The following is a 21,597-nucleotide window of genomic DNA, read 5'->3' as shown; positions in this document are numbered from 1 at the left end:
TAGCTGTTTGCACTGTTACAAGTATCCTGCATATATGTCTACAGAATGCTATGGTATGGGGGAGGAACAAATGCTATAAGGGGAGAAAATATATGGAAGCGGCCACATGTACTATTTCTTGCATACACTTTACACATCCTCCTACTCAATGGTGTTGTTATGAAAAAATGAATACCTGCTCAGAAGTTCAAATTAACTGAAGTTCATTGACATGCTGGTCATTAAACTTCTCTTTAGGAACTGTTATATATCTGACAGGAAATTGCTTTTAGATGCACACTGCATGATAGCATTACTGCTCAGCAAAGCTGCTTTGCAGTCACTTTTGTTTTACACATTGTTTATGAGCATTTTTTGTGTCTAAATAATTGCAAGTGGTTTCTTGATTACTGCAAGTTAAAAGAGGCACAGTGGATTTTTTACTTTAACTTTAATTTTGTCCTTAAAATTTTTCTTTTTATTATTGCAAAAGGATCATTGAAAAATGTCATAAATAAGGCAATGCTGCAAAGTATTTCCTATATGACAAGAAAGAACTATGAAAGTATTTTGTTTGCTGCTCAAAAAGAAGCTATTTTTCTTACCCATAAGTAATTCACACCTGTGTTAACTTTCTTAAGGCAAAGAGGCATAAAGCCATCAGAACATTTTGTCATTAGAAACTAAATTAAACTTCCTAAAAAGGCTGGGTTTGGGAGAGTTCTTAACTAACCTGTGCAAAGTGTCTGATTTATCAAGGCACAACATCAGAATCAAATACCACACTAAACCATAATAAAAAAGTGAGGGGGGGGGGACTTTGAATGCAGCAAGATAGCAACCCTTTTATATGCAATAAAACTGGTGACTGCGGTGGAAAGACCAATAAACTTTGTTTCTAGAGGATAATGTACACTGTAAGATTTCCTTGAATTCTAAGGTAAGTAGTTTGCACAAGTATTTAAAGAAAAATTTGCCACAAGGCTCTAATGCCAAACCTTTTTTAATTCCAATAAGAGCTGGGTTTGATAGGGTCCTTAAATATTTTAACCAGCATAATATTGCTACCCACAGGAAAGTGGCCAGAAGCTGATGTGGAAGGAGGCAAAAATTTATGCTTTTGGAAATTATTGGAGAAAGATGATGCTACACTCCTCAGTAGCTGTTTGACACTGAAGAAGATGGTCTCTTTTAGAAAACCAACAGGACTTATATTTCTTGGGGGGAGGGGGGGGAGAAGATCCATGCCTAGTTTTAAAGTGTCAAAAGACAGATTAACAGTAATGACGGATGGGAATGGTGCTGGCAACTTCAAGTTGTAGTCCTACTACTCAGAAAACTCTAGGTCTCTTACGGTATTTATTAAACAGAGGTTACAAACAGAGGACATATAATAAGAATGCTTGAGTCTAGTCTCTTCCATGGGTTTTGGATTATTTTTGTCCAGTAGTTGACAATATTGTGCAGTCAATAACATATCCAATAGAGCTCTTTGATGTGGCACAATAAACCAGGATATTCCACTTTCTTTAATAAGTTTAGCACCAATGCAGGAGTCCTTTTTACATCCTCCAGTACTACTTCTTTCATCCAATAAACTGATGAGAGTGTAATAGTGGCTTTCATGGAGTATTACATCAGGAGGACTTTCTCTCGGGCTATTAAGGTTATAAATGGAATTGGAATGCACAAGCCTTAAAGAAATTTCGAAAAAATTAACCCAAGAGCAGGTGTACCTTGTCATAGAGTACACCGGGTGCTATCCAATGTACTCCTTGGAAATCTCCAAAACACAGCTGTGCCTTATCTTACGAGGTTTGGTATTCCTTTCAGAAAGTCTGGAAGGAATACTAAACCTGCAAGATCAATAATTGTAATAATTGATAGTTTTAATAAGTGTATCAAAATGTGTGTATTGTATTCTCTTGTTGGAAATAATTAGATTGTATGTATTGAGTATGTTATTATAATATTACTGATATTTTTATAATTGCATTCTGTTCATCAACTAAATAATGGGTAAGATACGATATAGCCTTGAAAGTACTATGTTGTTCAATTATAGTTCATTATGTTATTTTTGAAGCATAAAAGTCTTTCTGCCCAGGGTGCCTGAATGCTTCAGGCTAGCACTGCTACTAATAATACTGTTATAGTGCCTAGCAAGAAGTGCAACACAAATCAATAAAGTGTGGGAAAACTCTGGGAAGGCTGTGTTGAAGACTTCAAAGGCTTTGATGTTGAAAAAGTTAAAAACAACCGAGCCTGGCAAGGATGTTGTGTTGGATGATATAAAATCTGGAGATATATGAGGGAACCATAAAAGATGGCTTAAGTGATGAGGAGCTCATGGAAATGGCTTAAGTGATGAAGACCTTATGCCAACTCCCCATCCCAAGATGATCTCAAAAGGCATGGCTGAGGCTATCCCGAAGCTTGATGAATACCTTTCAGAGCTAATGATGTGATGTGAATACAGAGAAGTCCCTTAATGTATGAACAATAGTTGAAAATGCAGCGAGCTGATAAAGGGTAATCTATAACAACAAGAATAAAGCCAAACTACAAATAACCTCTCTGGATTTCTTCTTCAGCTCTAAGGGAGCCTTCAGCATCTGCTGCTACAGAGATCTCTAAAGAAAATATTCCTTCCATTAAGTTTTTGCACCATATTTAATGGTTTTGGGCAATATGCAAATGAATAGTATTGCAAGGTATTATTATAAAAATTCAGTAAACAATACATAGTTTCATAATTTTAGGGTAAATTTCTTGCATTTTCTTGAATACATTTATATTTTATTGCATAATTTATATACTTAAAGTTTATATATAAAGGTTTCAATATTTCTGTTGCATTTAATACTGTCATACAGAGAAATGCTATCTTATGAAAGGCCAAAAATGCAAGTGCATCAATAGATTAAAATCTAGATTATTTCATATGGACAAATCTCCCCCATTTAATGCAGATTCACTTAGCACTCTGTTTTCATGGCCCTAACTAAGGATGAGCAGGTAATTCCTGTATTTACGTACCAATGTTGGCCAGCTGATAAGATTTGATATAGAACAACTGAGAGCTGATAATATTTACATAATCATAATTCCATGAAAATTGCATTGTTTACTAATTATTCTAATTTAAAACAATTTAGAATGAGGAAAATTAGTAAAATCTAATGATACAATTTAACACAAAAAATTGACAGCCAAAAAACTCACCCTTGATGGTGCTGCTTGTAATCCCTGAACTGATGATGCTGCAGACTGACTTGTAACTGACTGAAGTGATGGAGGTGGAACATCCTGCGTTACAGCAACTATTGGAGTAGTAGGTGGGGTATCAACAACACCAGCATAACTAGCAGACCTTAATGAATGCTGTGGTCCAGCAGAAACTGCTGAAGCCGTTGACAATGATGATGTATTTGTATTACTTGATACTGAAGCTGGTGATACTGTGTTTGCTGAAGGTGGAGGAGATGGAACAGGCGGTATATTAGATGCAGCAGGGGACACAGTACTGACTGGTTGTGCAGCTACTGACTGAGCATTTGATCCACTACCTTAAAAAAGCAAAAATAAATAAATAAAGTTACTCAAAGATATATAAGAAGCCTGAACAAATTCGTATTCATCCAACAGAAAATCAAATCAAAAATATGGCAGTTAAATCTGTTCTGATCAATTACTTTTCTCAGTTTTAATCCTATAATCATTTTATATGCCTTTCACATAAGTTAAAAAAAGCTCTGCTTTATATAATATTGTGCCATACCTCATTAGAAAACATATATAATACAAAACCACAATACTTTTTATAACTTTCTGATATATTAACACTGAAATGGTAGTAGTAGAGGCATGTGAGGCAAGAAATCAAGCTCAAAGCAGTGCCAGCCAAAAAAAAAAAAAAAAACCATATCACACATCCATTCCCTCTAAACATTTGTCCAGTTCCTTGAATTTATTTAAGCTATTAACTTCCACAACGACAGATGATGGACGCCTGTTACAACAATCAATTACCTGCTGACTAACTGCAAATTTCCACACATCTATTCTATAACTGTCTTTCCTCAATTTGGATTTATGCCCTCTCAGGTTCATAATCTGAACAAGAGGAAGAATCCCATCAGAACTGAGCCTGCTCAACCCATTCAAGGCCTTATACACCTCAATCCCATCACCTCACAGGTGCCTACACTCCAGATGGTGCAATTTGCATAACTTAAGCCTTTCTTGGTAAGACCATCCCTTTGTTCCTCTCACCAGTCTTGTTGCTCTTCTCTGTACTCATTCAAGCAACTCTACATTCTTCCTAAAATGAGGCCTCCAGACCTGTACGCAGTACTAAAGGCATGGCCAGACTACTGCCTTATACAAAGGGATAATCACCTCCTTTTCCCTACTAGCAAAATTCCTGTATATCATTGAAAATAACCCATGACCTGCCCTGGCACCTGTCAGCACTGCTCAAAAAATTCTTTATCTGACTGCACGATTACTCCCAGGTCTTTTTCATTTTCTACCACCCTAAGTATAGTACCACACAGTTGGTATGTTTCTCTGGGGTTACTTCTACCCCTATGCGGTACTTTGCATTTGTCAATGTTAAACTTCAGTTGCCACTTCTCAGCCCATCTGGCCAAATTTTCTTAATCCTGTTGCAGTAGCACACTGCTGTTAAAAACCCTGTCAATCTTTGTATTATCTGCAAGCTTTAACAATAAGCCTGATATATCTTCATCAATATCATTGATAAATATACAAAACAACAGTGGGCCAAACACCGAACACTGGGGGTCTCCACTAATAACATTAGTCCACAAAGAGCAGTGTCCATTGATTACCACTCTGTCTTCTCCCACTCAACCACCCTTTTATCCACTGTAGCAACGTACCCTTAATACCATAATGCTCCAATTCGTACAGTAGTCTTTTGTGAGCAACAGTGTCAAAAGCTTTCCTGAAATCCAAGTATACGATAACAAAATCATTTTTTGCATCCAGTTCCTTTGTAACCACATCATAGTATCCAATAAAATTTGTCAGACATGACTTTCCTTTAACAAACCCATGCTGTGTCTGAATTTTTTTTTTTTTTTGATTTGGTAGCTGTTGGCGCATCGGCTTCTGTGGCCATATTGCACCTCCCAAGGTTTTTGCAGTACTTTGATCCAAGCCCGAGGCGGGAATCGAACCCGCGACCTTTGGGTTGCCGGGCAGGTACTTTACCCACTCGGCTAGCCCGGTCGGCAGTGTCTGAATTATTACTGCAGTCTTTGTCTAGATGATCTTGCAATGCATCTTTAACCAGACTCCATTATTTAACCCAGAACAGAAGTTAAATTAACTGGTCTGTAATTACTCATGTCACCCTTAGATTCCCCCAGCCATGGATGTTAGATCCAACTGGATGTGATGCCAGGTCTGCTAATGAAGAAATTCAAGAACTCATTGAATTAAAATGTAACGAAAAATGCAAATATAAATTCAAAAAGGGTGGAATGGTTGAGTTGTGGTGATAAAAAAACAACTAAACTCCTTTATCCAACAATGTGGTCTGTAATCGGGCAATTAGGAAAAAAATTGTCTAAAAAAGCCCTTTAGGGGGTGATAATTAAAAAAGGTTGAGAAACACTGATATAGATGTATGAAAATTTGCTATCAGTCAGAGAGTAACTGACTGTGGAACAAGTTCCATCTATTGTTGTAGAAGTGGCAAGCATGAATACGTTTCAGGAAGAATTAGACATTATTGTTAGGTAGGATGACAGATAAGATCAGTAGTGGTGGTGTGCATGCGTTTTTTTTTTTTTTTTTTAAGCTGATGCTGCATGAGCTGGTTTCCTTGCATCATTTGCCAGTACTAATAATAATATCACTAATAATAAGCATAAATAATAAAAAAACATCATCAGTTGCCACACTGAAGTGAATTTAAAAACTGCAAGACCACTGTAGTTACCTTGATGAAAACATTCTCTTCCCCTAACGCTTAACCTTAAGTATATATCCCAGATATATGATCACTGTCACATAGTGGTTCCTTTATCTGGACATTCTTAATACATGAGTAACTGTGATAGTCATATCAAGACTATTCATTTCTTATCTCTCTAACATGCTGCTGTGTGAGTGATCACCCAGAAGTTTCACTCAATATTCGGAAAGTCTCCTGTTATAAGAGATTTTGATCTACTGCCTGTGTAATTGTTTTTTACACTTATCCTAGTTACCAAGCCTATAACACACTCCTATTCTCGTTTTAGTTTTCCCAGTGTTAGTTTTATGCCACACCAAACAGACTCGACATTGCACTGGCCACCCACATCATATGAGTGCAGCCCTAGATTCAATGTGTGCTTCTTAACTGAGATCATTACTCTTTCTCTTTTGTCTTGCCTGTCCCTCCTGTACACATTTTACTCACCTGCTTATATTTAAGTGGCATATTTCTGATATACCTACATCTACATTTGTTGACTTAAACAGCATTTCATATTCATCAAATCTGTTTACTACACTTTTAGCAATGGTGTTCAGTGCAAGTTTTTATAACCCTAACACAAACAATGTATTTGCTTGTCCCATGATAACACCTAGCAGCCTTTGCATTGCTTTTCAGGTTGATAATAAAATGTCTCAATGGAAGCAGGGCAAGAATCACTTTTACCTCCGCATGTGGTGCTGTTCTCTGCATGTGGTGTGTATTCCTCCCAGCTAGCAGTTGTCTGACCCATATAACAGTGCCTTGATAGCATCAGCAAATGTTCTTTTACCTCTTCTAAATGTATCCCACCCCTGTAAAAAGACTCTCCTGTTAACATGCAGAGACCATGCTGAGAAAAATTCTACCCCAAGAGTACTGAACAGTCATCCGGGGCTGAACTAATTGACAAGGCTCTCATCATGTACCATCTACTATCAAGAGTGGACAGAACTTCACACTTTTCAATTTCTTCCTAACTCGTTACTGTTCTTAGTGTCCTGAACTTGTTAAGCAATTTCTCAAATCATCTAATCTTAATATAATTGGTATCAACATATACAACAATATCGTATTGTTGTTCACAGACATACTAATATCAATAAAATTCACCTTTACAATTCATATCTGCATATGTTTAATAGATAGTATAATGTCTAGCTGCACAGCATAGTCTCACTGTCATTTTAAACTACAGGTGACCCTGGCTTAATGCTGATAATTCGTTCCGGAAAAACAGAGCGCTAAGTAAATCTGAAATAAGCGAGCACCACATTACCATAAGGTAACATATGTATTTGTGAGTTGCGGTCGGTGCCATAGGATATTTCCTAATCAATAATAAACGGTAATAAAAAGATGAACGAATGTCAGTCAAAATATTTAATATTCAAATATTTGTACATATAAAACATTCTGCATTACATACGTATATAATTATATACATATATATATAACTACTTTCGTATCAAAATTAATCTTAAAATTACAATTAAAATCATGAATTTAATTGAATTAAATTGATCGAATTTAATCATGAAAAATGTGTCGATTTTGGGTTGTACTTTGGTCCTCTTCCTGGTAAACTAAAAGGGGTTTTAATTTTAAATCCCCCACAGTATTACCACCCAACAATAAAGTCAACCGATCCTTCACCGCTTTGAAACCTGGTGTGTTTTTTTCTTCTTTCAATATGAAACTTCTTTTGGGCATTCGTTTCCAAAAAAGTCCTGATTCATCTATGTTAAAAACTTGTTGAGAAGCATAACACAATACTTCTCTTCAATAATTTTAACGAGTCCTTTTTTTTGAAAGTTTTGGCTCCTTGATCTGCACTTGTGGCTTCTCTCTGGATTTTAAATCTATTCAACCAGACCTTACTAGTTTTAAATGGTTCCAGATTTTTTTTTTTTATAATATTTAGCTTAACTGAATTCTGCATTGGATATTATCTTCAATAAAATTAGTTATAAAGTCTCTCCATTTCAATCCTAATAGCCGGCCTAGACCTAGTTGCTTGCAGTGGAACAGCTGTCTTTCCCGCTGTAAAAATTAATTCTTTATTTTTTATAATTGTTCTTACAGTTAAACTTGCCAGTCCTAAATTACGGCATACATCCTCTTGTCGTTGACCGGAATCGAAAATGTAACTGCGTCGGTTGCATTAATTATGATACAGCGTTCAAGTAAACTGTCCGTTACGCACGATGTCTAATACTGTACTGAGTGATGACTAGACTTCGGATAAATGCATATAACGCAAACATTACAAGCAATATACTTGATCATTTTTTAAAATGTTGATCTCGGAACTACGTAACGAGTCACTGACTGTACTGCAATTAGCATGAAGAAAATTTCACTGAGCATGGGAAACTTTTTAATGCTGTTTTGCTATTCATTTTCAAGCCATTGACTCCATCAGATGAAACATTTTCGTTAAATATGCAAAAACACAATCTGTACGTTGTAAAAGAGCGTTATAGTCAGATATGGGTTATGATATAAGAACAGCGTTGTAGCGAATCAGCGTAAAGCGAACTGCATTATAACGAGGGTCTACTGTAATTTTAATTTCAAATACATATCAAATTTAACAAATATATCACATATCAATGTATTCATTATTTGTGAATAAAGTTGTATGTTTTTCTGTAACTAGTATTCCTTTGATGATTTGTGGATGCCTTATTCGTAAATAATGAATTCATTATTTATGAATAAGTTTGTATGTTTTACCATAATTATTTATTTCTATGATGCTGACGTGATTTATTGTTTGTTGTTTGTTATTTGGTTTTTAGGAGCATTAGCAACTAAGGCCATATTGCTCCGGGATATGCGGTGGTCATTCCTTGACCTTTCCGCATACTCCGTATTTGGTGGTGACGGGGCTCGAACCCCGGTCTAATCAAGAAGCATGTGCTACGCACTGCTGCTCCTTCCCACCTGGCTACGGAGGCGCCCTGACGTGATTTATGGTTGCCTTGTTCAAATAAAGGAACACTGTCAATCTGTTTGAGATATTAAGAAATGCAGTTCCTTGCAGTTAGAACAAATTCACCACTGCTATGTGCTTGGGCACCCCTAACTCCTTGTAAATAATTCTTTTATCCTTCACTTCTATTGCAGAGAGAGAGAGAGAGAGAGAGAGAGAGAGAGAGAGAGAGAGAGAGAGAGAGAGATGAAAATGAGCTTTTAATTCAAAAAGCTAACACGTAGCAGGGAAACCTTCACCCTATATGACAGTCCAACCCTTCAAGCATATTCTCTACCACTTTCCAATGGTTAGAATTGATCTTCGTTTCTCTTGCAAAGTGGTGCAGCTAGAACCAATTTATAAGAAAGCCATTTCGGCTGCAGCCTAATCTAAAACCCCAAAACATCCCAAGTGTTCAACGGGGTTGAAGTCTGGACTCTGAGCTGGAGAAAAGTGGCCAAACAAACTTTTCAACCTTAATTATTTTTACCTCTTGACATGAAGCACTTGTACTGATACTAACAGAGCCCATTTTCAAAACACTGTCACAGTCTAGACATTTCCATCAGGTGTGCATTGTCACAAAGGAAACACACAAAAATTTAATGCACAAAACTTCAGCCCCACCATCGAGCTTGCTTAGCTATGGATTCCACTCTCAACAGCCGCTGATCAGCATAAGTCACTACAGCACACCACCGAATATAATTCAGACTAGTTAATTCTGGCGATCATACATGGCTCTTTCTGTATTTCCTAGAAGTAAGAAATTTTTCTCTTTATAATATTGGTGATTTATAAATTTAAGAGCAAAAGTTAACCACCTACAGTACAGTAGCAATGTCACTATTATCGATTTTGTTTCTAATTATATTATTTTAATGGACAAAGTTTTAACAACAATTAAAAGAAATGGAATAGTTTAATTAAATAATGACTCAGAGTGTGTAAATAATAGTGCTAGAACTACAGCATATTAAAAATGAGGTAACTATCTGTTAACATAACACAAACAAAACTAATTAACAATCCAATCAAATTAATTAAAAAAGAAACCTAGTTACAGCATAGAAAATGCTTTTCAATCCCCCACATGAAATGGAAATTTTGAATTGATTACCAGCATTTGTATGTTTGGTTTTTAAGTTAGCCTGAAGAGGGATGGCTGTATCTGCGTGTGTTTCTGTGATTAGTTAGTCCTTTCATTTCGGTTTACCATAGGTCATATGGAGCCGTTTGGCTGCATTTCAGTAGTACACTATGGAAATATGAACTTCTGGGTGTGTATTTCCCTGAAGAAACCATGTTTGTGATATCAGTATTCTTTATTATGATTTCAGTTTATCTCTTATTTGGAAGTCTGCCATTGTCTTGGAGTTGGATTTCTTCAGTCTTCCTGCATAACATAGATCACAACATCATGCCAACCTCGTGAAGGATAGGGGGGGCTATTCTTGTAGTACAGATAGATTTTTTTCGTGTGTGTATGTGTGTGAGTTATGGTAGCAATAGTTACCTAATATTTAACATACTGGAGTTTCTGCATTATTACTTGCGGCACAACATTTAAATGCAATTTCACTATCTTTCTCTACCTGCATTTTCGTGATCTGTTGAAGAATATCCTGCAAGAAAAAGCAGCATATTCTTCTTTAAATATCTGGAAGACTTGTAGATATTTTGCTACTCTTGTCAATTTCCTACCAATGTGAGACTGTGTTTTCAGTCATTAAAAAAAAAAAAGCCTAAAGTGTGCAAATCTGCAAAATGGCGAAGAAGATCTCTATGTCTTCTTATCTGCTGTCAAGCAGAGGATTCAATGTTAGAATTAGGTAGCATGGCGACCTGGCACAGTTGCTCCAGGTGCCCTGGCAAATCTGGCCTTCCTAGGATTGCATAATTGTGTCATACCCATCAATACCAAGTCTTCCATTAAGTTGCTTAATACTTGTATTATTCCTGTAATGTTAAATTTTTGGTGATTATTGCTTAAAATCTTTCTACATAAAAAATCCCTGTACCTCCTACTGTTCCAGTTTGCGTGGGCATTATATATGCTACTCTAAGTGCAAAATGAAAAACCAGCACAAGGCTTTTACTTGTTGGTGAAATAGATTATTTTTATTTATCTATTTTTTTGAATTTGTCCAAACAGTTGTTTAGTCAAGTTAAAGAAATCTGACAAATTCTTTTGATGTGTAATTTCATTTGTTATAAAGTTAATTTTGCATTCCAAGTTCTTCTGTTACCCCTTCCCCCATCTATCAGCTATTTGGGAACATGCTTACCACTGAACATGGTTCAGCTGCCTGTGTGACAAGTCAGCTTTTCTAGTAAATTAAATAAAAAGTGATTGAACAAGAGTCTTTGTATTCATAGAGATATAGTATATCTCTCATGAATTTGATACTGTATTATTCTTATTCAAAAGGTGGTGTATTTCAAAGTTGCTACTGTTCCCAACCAACAATACAGGGTTTTAAATGCATTAGTACAGATTATTATTGAAATATATCTACAACGAAATTTGAATTGGATCCCTCGACTTGTGAATATATATATATATATATATATATATATATTCTTAAGCAATTAACAATGAGTGAAATCTTTTTCAATTTCTCTCATAATAATAAAGATCATCATGTTTAATTTTTGCCTATATAACAGTCATGCATTTGATTATATGGGCTGTACATTAAAACAAATTCTTTATTGTTTACTATATTGTTTAAATATGTCAAGATATTATTTGCTGTTTAATATTTTCAAAAAACCATGGAAAAAAAGGGTGACAATTCTCTCTTATATGCTACTGCTCATTCAATAGACTTTGTGATAATTACAAAGCTGTGCTAATTATAGCTGCATCAGCTTGTCAAAAAGGCAGTTGCATGAACTGATGAACCAATTTAATGTTATTTTTTAAGCGAGCACGAGAGAGAGAGAGAGAGATATCGGTGTGTCGGTACAGCTGTAAAAATGTATGTTTGGTGACAGTAGTGAAATTTCAGCATGGTTGCTTGCAATTTAATCTATTTTTTGTATGCATAATTTACATTCCTATTTAAGAACGAGATTAAACTATGAAGCTGTTCCTGTTTTTGTCTTGTGTTCAATAATACTTTGCCAAGCAAAACTTTTTACTAAAATCTGAATATATTAATAGATGTATAATACAATTCAAGAATTTACTAATGTGTATTAGCATTAGCATTAGTAGAGGCATTTGATGCAAGAAAGCAAGCTTATGCAGCATCAGCCAAAAAAAAAAAAAAAAAAACCCCACTTCCACTTCACCCCTCTGTTCATTCAAAATACCTGTCCAGCTGAGCCTTAAACTTATTTAGGCTATCAACCTCCACCCCAAGGGATGGAAGTCTGTTCCACCAACCAACCACCCGCTGGCTAAAGGCAAATTTCCGCACGTCTATCCTACATCTGTCTTTCCTCAATTTGAATTTATGCCCTCTCAGGTGATTTTTCTGAGCTAGAGGAAGAATCCCATCAGCATTGGGCATGCTTCAACCATTCAAGGCTTTATACACCTCTATCAGATCACCTCGCTGGTGCCTAGTCTCCAGACACTGTAATTTGCAAAACTTAAGCCTTTCTTCGTAAGAGCACCCCTTTGTTCCATTCACTAATCTTGTTGCCCTTCTCTGTACTCGTTCCAGCAGCTCTACATCCTTCTTGAAATGAGGCCTCCAGACCTGTATACAGTACTCTAGGTGTGGCCTGACCATTGCCTTATACAATGGAATAATCACCTCCTTATCCCTGCTGGAAAAATTCCTGTATATCATTGACAATACTCCATGAGCTACTCTTGCAGCCCGTCTGCACTGCTCAGAGAACTTCATATCTGCCTGCACAACCACCCCCAAGTCCCTTTCATTCTCTACCACTGTCAGTGTAGTACCACAGAGTTGATACGTTGCTCTGGGGTTGCTGTTTCCCATGTGTAGTACTTTACATTTGTCAATGTTAAACTTCATTTGCCACCTCTCAGCCCATCTGCTCAACCTTTCCAGATCCTGTTGCAGCAGCATAGTGTCAGTAGTGTCCTTGACAACCCTGCCAACCTTTGTATCGTCTGCAAACTTGGACATTAAGCTTGATATACCATCATCAATATCATTTATAAATACAGAAAACAATAATGGACTGAGCCCTGAGGGACTCCACTAATAACATTAGTCCACGATGAGCAGTGTCCATTGATTACCACTCTCTGTCTTCTCCCCCTCAACCACCCCTTTATCCATAGCAGCAATTTGCCTCCAATGTTACACTGCTCCAATTTGTGTAGCAGTCTTCCATGTGCAACAGTATCAAAAGCCTTTCTAAGATCCAAGTATATAATATCAAAGTTATTCCCTGCATCCAGTTCTTTTGTGACTACATCATAGTATCCAATCAAATTGGTCAGGCAAGACCTGCCCTTAACAAAACCATGCTGCGTCTGAGCTATAACTGAATTCTTGTCTAAATGATCCTGCAGTGCTTCTTTAACCAGTGCCTCCATTAATTTTCCTGGAACAGAAGTTAAGCTCACAGGTCTATAATTACTTGTGTCAGCCTTTGATCCTCTTTTGTGAATTGGGGTCACATTTGCACATTTCCAGTCTATGGGTACCTCCCCTGAGTCCAAGGAAGCTCTCATAATTATGGCTAAGGGTTTGCTTACTTCCTTTGCTGCCTCCTTTAATATAACTGGATAGATCCCATCCACCCCAGGTGCCTTTCTTGTGTTTATCTTCAACAGTTTCTCCTCCACTTTACTCCCAGTTATTTCAAGATTCTGTAGCTTACTGCTAGAGTTGAATACACCTCTGGCATTCCCCTCGCTGAATAACTCCTCATGTGTGAATGTCGATGCAAAATATTCATTTAGTTTGTTAGCTACCTGAGCAGGATCATCAACAGTTGACCCATCAATATCAAGTGGACCAATCTGATTCATCTCCTTCCTTCTAGAGTTTACATAAGTAAAGAACTCTGCTGTTTTTCTTTGTATCCCTTGCCAAGGATTTCTCGCAATCTGCCTTCGCCTGCCTAACCTCCTTTGTAACTTGGTTGCATATCAACTTGTATCTATCGTAGGCTTCTGTGTCATGTGTTAATTTGTAAGTATCCCATGCATTTTTCTTCTCTGCCATATGCCTCATTAGTTCATCTGACATCCATTTTGGCCTAAACCTTGAACAATATTTCTTAGTTGGTATGTAAAGCCTAGTAGCTTCCAAGATAAGTTCTTTGAATGCTTCCCATTTTGAATTTGCTGTTGGTAACATCATCAGTTGGTCCCACTGTATAGAATTTAAATACTGTCTCAGTCCATCGTAGTCGCCTTTACGGAAGCAATAACCCTTCCCTTTACCCCTAATGGTAGTTACCTCTTTGAGTAAATCCCACTTCAGCACACATGATCACTGCCACTTAGTGGTTCATTTATCTGCAGATTCTTAATGCATGAAGAATCACTGCTGATAATCAAATCAAGAGTATTACTCCCTCTAGTTGCCTCCCGAACATGCTGATGTAGAAAACAATCATCCAATAAATCCACAAAAGCCTTGCTAGTGTGTGAGTAACCAGCCCCCAAATTCCAGTCAATATCTGGGAAATTAAAATCTCCCATTATAAGACTCTCTGATTTACTGGCCCACTATTTCCCTGTAGAGTTCCTTATTCTACTCATCAGAGTCATTAGGCCTATAGCACACTCCTACTCTCAATTTTGATCTCCCAATGCTTATGTCACACCAAACTGACTCAACACTGCACTGTCCGGCGATGTCGACTGGCTTCACTTCCTTGGTTTTTATGTGTTTCTTAACTAATAGCATAACCCCTCCCCCCTTCCTATCCTGTCTATCCTTTCTGTAGACGTTGTACTCCCCAAATTGCAGTTCTGCATCCCTTATATCTGTGTGACACCACGTCTCTGATATCCCAACAATATCTGCCTTTGATGTTTTGAGCAATACCTCAAATTCATCAAATTTATTTACTAAACTCCTAGCATTGGTGTACACGCAAGTATACCTGCACCTGTTTCTATTCTTAGCTACCCGAACACAACCCATGTGTTTACTTGTACCGCAATGGCTCCCAGCAGTCTCTGAAATACCATGCATCTTGTTTTTCAGGTTTCTGCTCATTCTAATAGAAGCAGTGCAAGAATCTCTTTCACCTCTGCCAGTTGCTACTGTCAATCTATTGGTCTTTGTCTCCCCCCAAGCTAGCAGTTTTCCGAACCACCTAACACTGCCTCGATAGCATCAGCAAATATTCTTGCACCCTTTCTATTTAAGTGTATCCCATCCCTGTAGAAGCAATCTCTCCTGTTAACAAGTACAGTCCAGGCTGAAAAAAATTCTACCCCTTGAGCCTTGCACAATCTTTACAGGGCCGAATTGATCGACAAGGCTCTCATCATATACTCCCTCCTATCGTGTCTGGGCAGAATTGCAGACACTTTCAAATTCAACCCTAATTCTCAGCTTTTGTTCAACAGTGACCTGTACTTGTTAAGTAATTCTGCCGGTCTCCTACTCTTAATATTATTAGTGCCAACGTGCACAACTATATCACCTTTTGTGCCCTTAAAAGATGATATTCGCTCTACAACGTCATCAACCTTTGCCCCTGGCAGACATACCCTGGTCCTGTTCCACCTATCTTTTTTACAAAGCATGTTCCCCGTTTCCCTGACAATAGAGTCACCAACAACTACTAGCTCCTTCGGGACCAGCGCATTCTGCCTTGGGGGTTGCCTCTGTGTCACGCGATGCCCAAGTGCAAGCTCTGGCGTTGATGTGGGCAGCTGAGAGCTTGATGGGGCCCTCAATTTAGTTTCTTCGAGGGCATCCACCCTGTCCTTCAAGCTCTCATATAGGCCCACAAGAACGCCGAGTTGTTGCCTGATATCGATACACTCCTTGCATCGCGCACACACAAAGACATCCCCCTTGGCCGTATCATGTCCCGTACCCGATTGCTCTGCAAACATCAAGCAAACAGTGCATTTTATAAGGCTGTGAGTCAGAGGACAACTGCCCCCCTCAGTTCTGCTCTGAGCCACAGCACTTCCATTAGCTTGAGCCTTTTGCTTTGCTGCTCTGGTCTGAGTCATGATTCTATTAATTTATTAATTAATTATGTTAAATATAATTAATTATATTACGTTTGTAATCTAAGTCGTTATATGTATTTCTTTAAACGTACAATTTAACTGCTAACGAAGTTCAACTAATGCCATCTAGTACGGTATATAACTATCGTATCACAACAAAGGCGGGAAAATTAGGAACGGTAGCGGAGTTGAAACACGTGGAAACCCGTACCGATACTTTTATGCAATTACAAGGCCGAGTAAAGAATAAATACACCAAATTAATCAGAAAATCACAAAATAATGTTATACTACTAAATTTAAATCAAAAGTTTTAGAAAAACAATAATTTCAAATCAATAAATAAGAAAAATCCACTTAGCGGCTTTGAACACGACCGTCTCTAGTAGCCTCGTATTTGTGCACTAACGCACCATTTTAAAACTTTGTAAACGCAAAGAAGCAATATAATTTTTCAAAATAGCAGCATAACTGTAATGTAAAATAATAATAATCTTTAATACTAAGTTGAGTACATAAGATCAACCTGTGAGACCTTAAAACTATGTTCAGCTGAGCCTTTACATTTGAGTAAAAGTAACAAATTAAATTATTGCAGTGTTATTATCCTATGTGATACACTACACATGATGACAAGCAGGTTAGTTTCCCATTATTTGTTTGCTTTGGGAAGGGGGGGGGGGTGTCACTAGGATTTATATGCCTACCTGTCTATCAAATCATAGAGGACTGACATTTTTTTATTTTTTTTTTTTTCTGTGTAATTTTATAGGCTGGTATGCTAATTCGATAAATGACATTTCCTTTTATTTACTGACGGCATCACTACATCCAATAAACATGCAAATTACTGAACAGAACTGAATTTTCTGTTGTCGGCTCTTTTTCCCTTGCTGCATCTGATACAGCTGTGTTTAGGGCTTATTGCACAAATTGCTGTAAGTGGAGCTAGTTCACTTCAGCACTTATGGTACAGAAGGGTGCAAATATTTAGCTCCCTTTTTGCACTATTTTTGCAGCCACATGGGCACCGCAAAATGATGTGCCAAGTTTTTACCAACGGAATAAGAGAATACCTACATTTTAACTTTGTTCCTCTACACGGTGTTGCCATTATTAAAATATTTCCAAGTGATAACTTTAATTTTATCACAACTATTTTGCATGCAAGTTAGGTGTGCTTCGTTCCTACCATTGGAACCAGTTCTTTTGTGTTATGGCTATGTTTCATGGTAAATTTTTACAACCCACTGTGCTTGTTAGCAATGACAAAATGATTACAATTAACAATGTCAATTTTTACCAATAAAAGAGGAAACCTAGCTTTTAACTTTTGCATTACTGCATGCAGAATATCACCTTGAGCCTTGAGAAAAAAGTGGTACATGAGGCACTTTTTCTCACAAACAAAGGTGAGTTTCATCCAAAAACTCAGTTGTACTTTTTTGTGGGCATGACTCTGTCACCACAATGATGAAATCTGGCAACAGCACAAGAGGTTAAACCCAGAATTAAAAGAAAATAATAATATTACTGTACAGAAAGGAACTAAATACTTGCAACTGGCACTATTTTTGCAGCCCATGTGAGCAACACAAAATGATGTGCTAAGTTTTTACCAATGGAATAAGAGGATACCTAAATTTTAACTTTGTTCCTATACATGAAGTTGCCATTATTAAAATATTCCCAAGTGATAACTTTAATTCTCATTGCAACTATTTTGCATGCAAAGTGAGGTGTGCTTTGTTCTTACCATTGGAACTAATTCTTTTGTGTTATGGCTATGTTTCGTGGTAAATTTTTACAATCCACTGCACAACAGCAAAGAACCTTAAGTAAACTTAGCTAGATGTGCAAGTCAACTTGGCCAGTCTCTCTCTCTCTATAAGTTCAGTAGTTATGTACAATTATACAACACTTGTTATCTTTTTCATACTGACAAGTTAATGTGTTAACATAATATCATGAGTAAATATTTCATGGTGTCTACATCAAACTTTGACTTTTATTTATTTAAATTGCATGTCTGAGCAAAAACAAAACTTAACAATCCTGTTATTTTGTGCAGATAAATTTACTGAATTCCTCTACATTATGTTTCTCACATTGACTAAATTACTGTGTTACACATCTACTCATGAATGCCTACTGCAATAAAAACTGAAAGATTAATATTTTAAATGCAAATTACAAAAATTCTGCACAATGTTAATTAAAACTGAATGTCTCCCAAAATTCTCTTGATTAAAAACTTACATGTCCTGTACTTGAATGGATATTTTGAAAATGTTTAAATCAAAACAGATGTTCCCTTGAACTTCAAATTAATGAGGTTATACTGTATTGTGAACAGGAATTTTCTTATCCCCGGATTGGTGCTTGATATTCTCATTTCAAACCCCCTCCCTTTCTAAGTCTTCAATCTTTGAATAACATCTGCCATAGCAGATTTTGGGAAATTCTGATGATGTGCAGTTTTGCACACATAAACATTACTAACATGGCATAGCATCTAACCATGCCATCAACCTCTGTTGAAGAGTCTAAGATCTGTTCCATGGCCCATACTGGCTTTTAATGTACTGCTGCTGCACAGGTAGAACCATCAGATTTATACTTGCATGTCTGAGCCTATATACACTTGCATGGAGAACCTCTGGCACAAATTTGTGTGCGTGCGTACCATGAATACTATGTAATCAGATGGGAAATAATTCTGGATCTGAAAGTAATTACATGCTCTGTACAGTTTTTATCTGATAATGATATAACAAGATATCTGCAATAAATGAAAACACTCAATAACAAAAGTTATTTTCTTGAGAATATATACTGCTGTAACGTGCCATCTTACAATGAACATTTCAAGCTATGCTCATATTTAGATGACACCGTCATGTTCACCATTATGCAGATGAAACCAACCCAACACAGTCATAGGCAAGATATGCCTTAGCAGCCCTTGTGCCATTAAACAACAAATCAACAACAACACTCTGTCATATTATGCTCTTTCTCAATAGTGTAATTTCAGTTCATGCTTATCAGTGAGCACATGCATTGTTTATATATTGTGTAAAAATTTATATAAAAGGTTTCTTTGTGTCCCCACACCCCCCACCCCTCTTGGCTTACGAACAAATTCCATTCGAAGGACATTCGTTATGTGTATCTTGCATTCTTGTGTTTTTACAAGAATTCCTGTCCGCTAACAAGGGAAGCCTGAGGGAGAAAAAAAAAGAAAGAAAGAAAGAAAAATCGTTAAACGTTTAATGTAAAATTAAATTAAAATAGATACAGATTTTGAACAATATTTTTGTAAATAATATACATACAATTGTGCTATGCATATTATGACTTTATCTTAAGAAAAATACATACAGTAATCACTTATTTTCTTCTGCACCTTCTTCCGGCTGATAATTTTGTTTTCAACATTTGTTTGGAGTGAAGAAACCATCGAAAGTCCTTCAGTATCTTCTTCAGTGGCGAAAAACATTTTTAAACGATTGATTTGTATGAGCGCTTCTATTTTCATCGGTGGTTCGTCATTAATATGTTCTTCGACAGAATGACCTCCTTCCATTTCTTCATCCTCATGAGGAACTTCTTAAAAAATATCGGTGATAATGTCGTTGATATCTATAGCACCATCTTCTGTAATGAGGTTCGAGTCTATATCTTTGTAGCCAGGGTCACTTGTAGCTGAAATATCGTACATTATCAATATATGTCGAAGTTCTTGTTCTTCTTGGTGCTCCACATTGCTGTTCACAACTTCAATTTTTGTGTTTGAGAAGACAGACTTTACAAAACAGTTCACGACAGTTTGTTTTCTAATTGCGTTTACTGAAGAGGAAATCCATTGAATCGCATCTAGGATGCTGATTTTCTTTGCAAGGTCACTCGCACATATTACATCGTTCATGTTTGCAATGAGATGTCTTAAAACGTTTTCTGTAGTGAAGTTTAAATTTTTTTATTATCCCTTGATCCAAGGGCTGACACTCTGCAGATGTGTTTGGTGGCAGAAAAACGATTTGAATGTTGGACAATTCAATGTGCGGGTGAGATGCAGCATTATCCATGAAAAGAATAATTTTTCTGTTTTGACGAATCATGTTTTGGTTAAAGTGACTTATCCATTCGCTCATGATACCTCGTGTCATCCACGCTTTTTATTAGACTTCCAGTCAGCATTCAAAAAATTCAACTTTATGCCCTTGAATCAACGAGGATTTTGTGGTTTTCCTATAACAAGAGGTTGTTCAAAGTCTCCCAGCATATTTGTACACAATAGTACAGTCAATCGTTCCTTAGAAATTTTTCCGCCCTGGCACTTTTCGTTTTTTAGACTCTGTTTTTTCAGGAAGAGCTTTAAAAAACAACCCTGTTTCATCACAGTTGTAAATATCCTTAGCTTCAAAATCATGACATAAATCTTCCAATTTGATGGTCCACTCTGTTAGAACCCCAGTATCAACAGATCCACCTTCACCACTTACAGTTTTCCAATAAATTTTATGCCGAGTTTTGAACTTGTCTAGCCATCCCACAGAAGCTTTGAACTCATTTACTCCCCTTTTCCCTAATAATAGGCCCATTAATGGGAATTTTTTTTAGCACGTTCGCGACAAAACCACTCATACGTAACATCGTCAATTTGAAGTCCAACAGTTTTCGGGAATGATTTTTGAACCCGATCATTTCCGTGTTGCCAAAGTTGTTTGAGCAGTTCATTTTTTTCCCTTTTGGATGTCGCTTACCTGCGTCTTCCCGATTTTGAATTTTGCAGGGAGATTGTGAACACTATTTTTTTGCTGATCATACGCATTAATGAGTTCGGCTCATTTTTAAAGTTAAATATTTACGAGAAGACATTGTGCACTTCACACGACACTGAACAAAAGTGAAAACTGAAACTCAAAAGACGAAAGGCCTACCATATCTCCCCCCCCCCCCCCCCGCACACACCGAATTCATCAGAAGTTTTACACGTGCCTTAAAATTCTTGAAAAAGGGTTTAGAACCGCGCCGTAAATCTTGATGAAATTCAGAGAATCGAAAATATAAAATAAACACCCGATTGAGGCAATACGTGGAAGAAACGTTCCCAGAAAAAGGGCCTTGAGCTCGCCCGCTGTTCGTTATGGGGAGATCAAATTAAGTGCTAATCTAAACGAAACAGTGCAGACTGCCTGCCCGCGTCCGTTATAGAGAATGTCCGCTAGACAGAAGCTGCAAACACGTTAAAACCAATGGAGGTGAGTTGGGGAATTTGAAAATGTCCGTTGTAGGGAGATGTCCGTTAATGAGAGGTGTCCGTTAGAAGTTTCACTGTATATAAAAAATATATATGCATTATGGTATATCGTATACGATATGTTAAGGTAAAATAAAATAAGAAAATAATAAAAAAAACAAGATATTGTACTTGTTAATTTTAATTATAAACAAAAAGTTACAAAATAGAAATAAAGAAAATGAGTACCAACATAA

General features: G+C 36.9%; 1 protein-coding gene across 11 annotated transcripts in view; it reads right to left on the bottom strand.

Annotated features, from left to right (window-relative positions):
• Positions 1-21,597, bottom strand: part of LOC150087831 (bromodomain-containing protein 2-like) — a 676,121-nt gene that overhangs the window by 448,667 nt on the left and 205,857 nt on the right. For all 11 annotated transcript variants that reach the window (XM_090369219.1, XM_090369215.1, XM_090369216.1 and 8 more), the window contains one exon: positions 3,205-3,548. In XM_090369219.1, coding sequence (XP_090225345.1) covers positions 3,205-3,548 — 344 coding nt within the window. The remainder of the gene's footprint in view (positions 1-3,204; positions 3,549-21,597) is intronic.

Source organism: Mastigoproctus giganteus, chromosome 3 (genome assembly GCF_048544385.1).
Source record: "Mastigoproctus giganteus isolate SK-2022 chromosome 3, ASM4854438v1, whole genome shotgun sequence".
Lineage (NCBI taxonomy): Eukaryota > Metazoa > Arthropoda > Arachnida > Uropygi > Thelyphonidae > Mastigoproctus > Mastigoproctus giganteus.
Note: the sequence above shows the minus strand (reverse complement) of the source record. Positions and strands in the feature narration are given on the sequence as shown.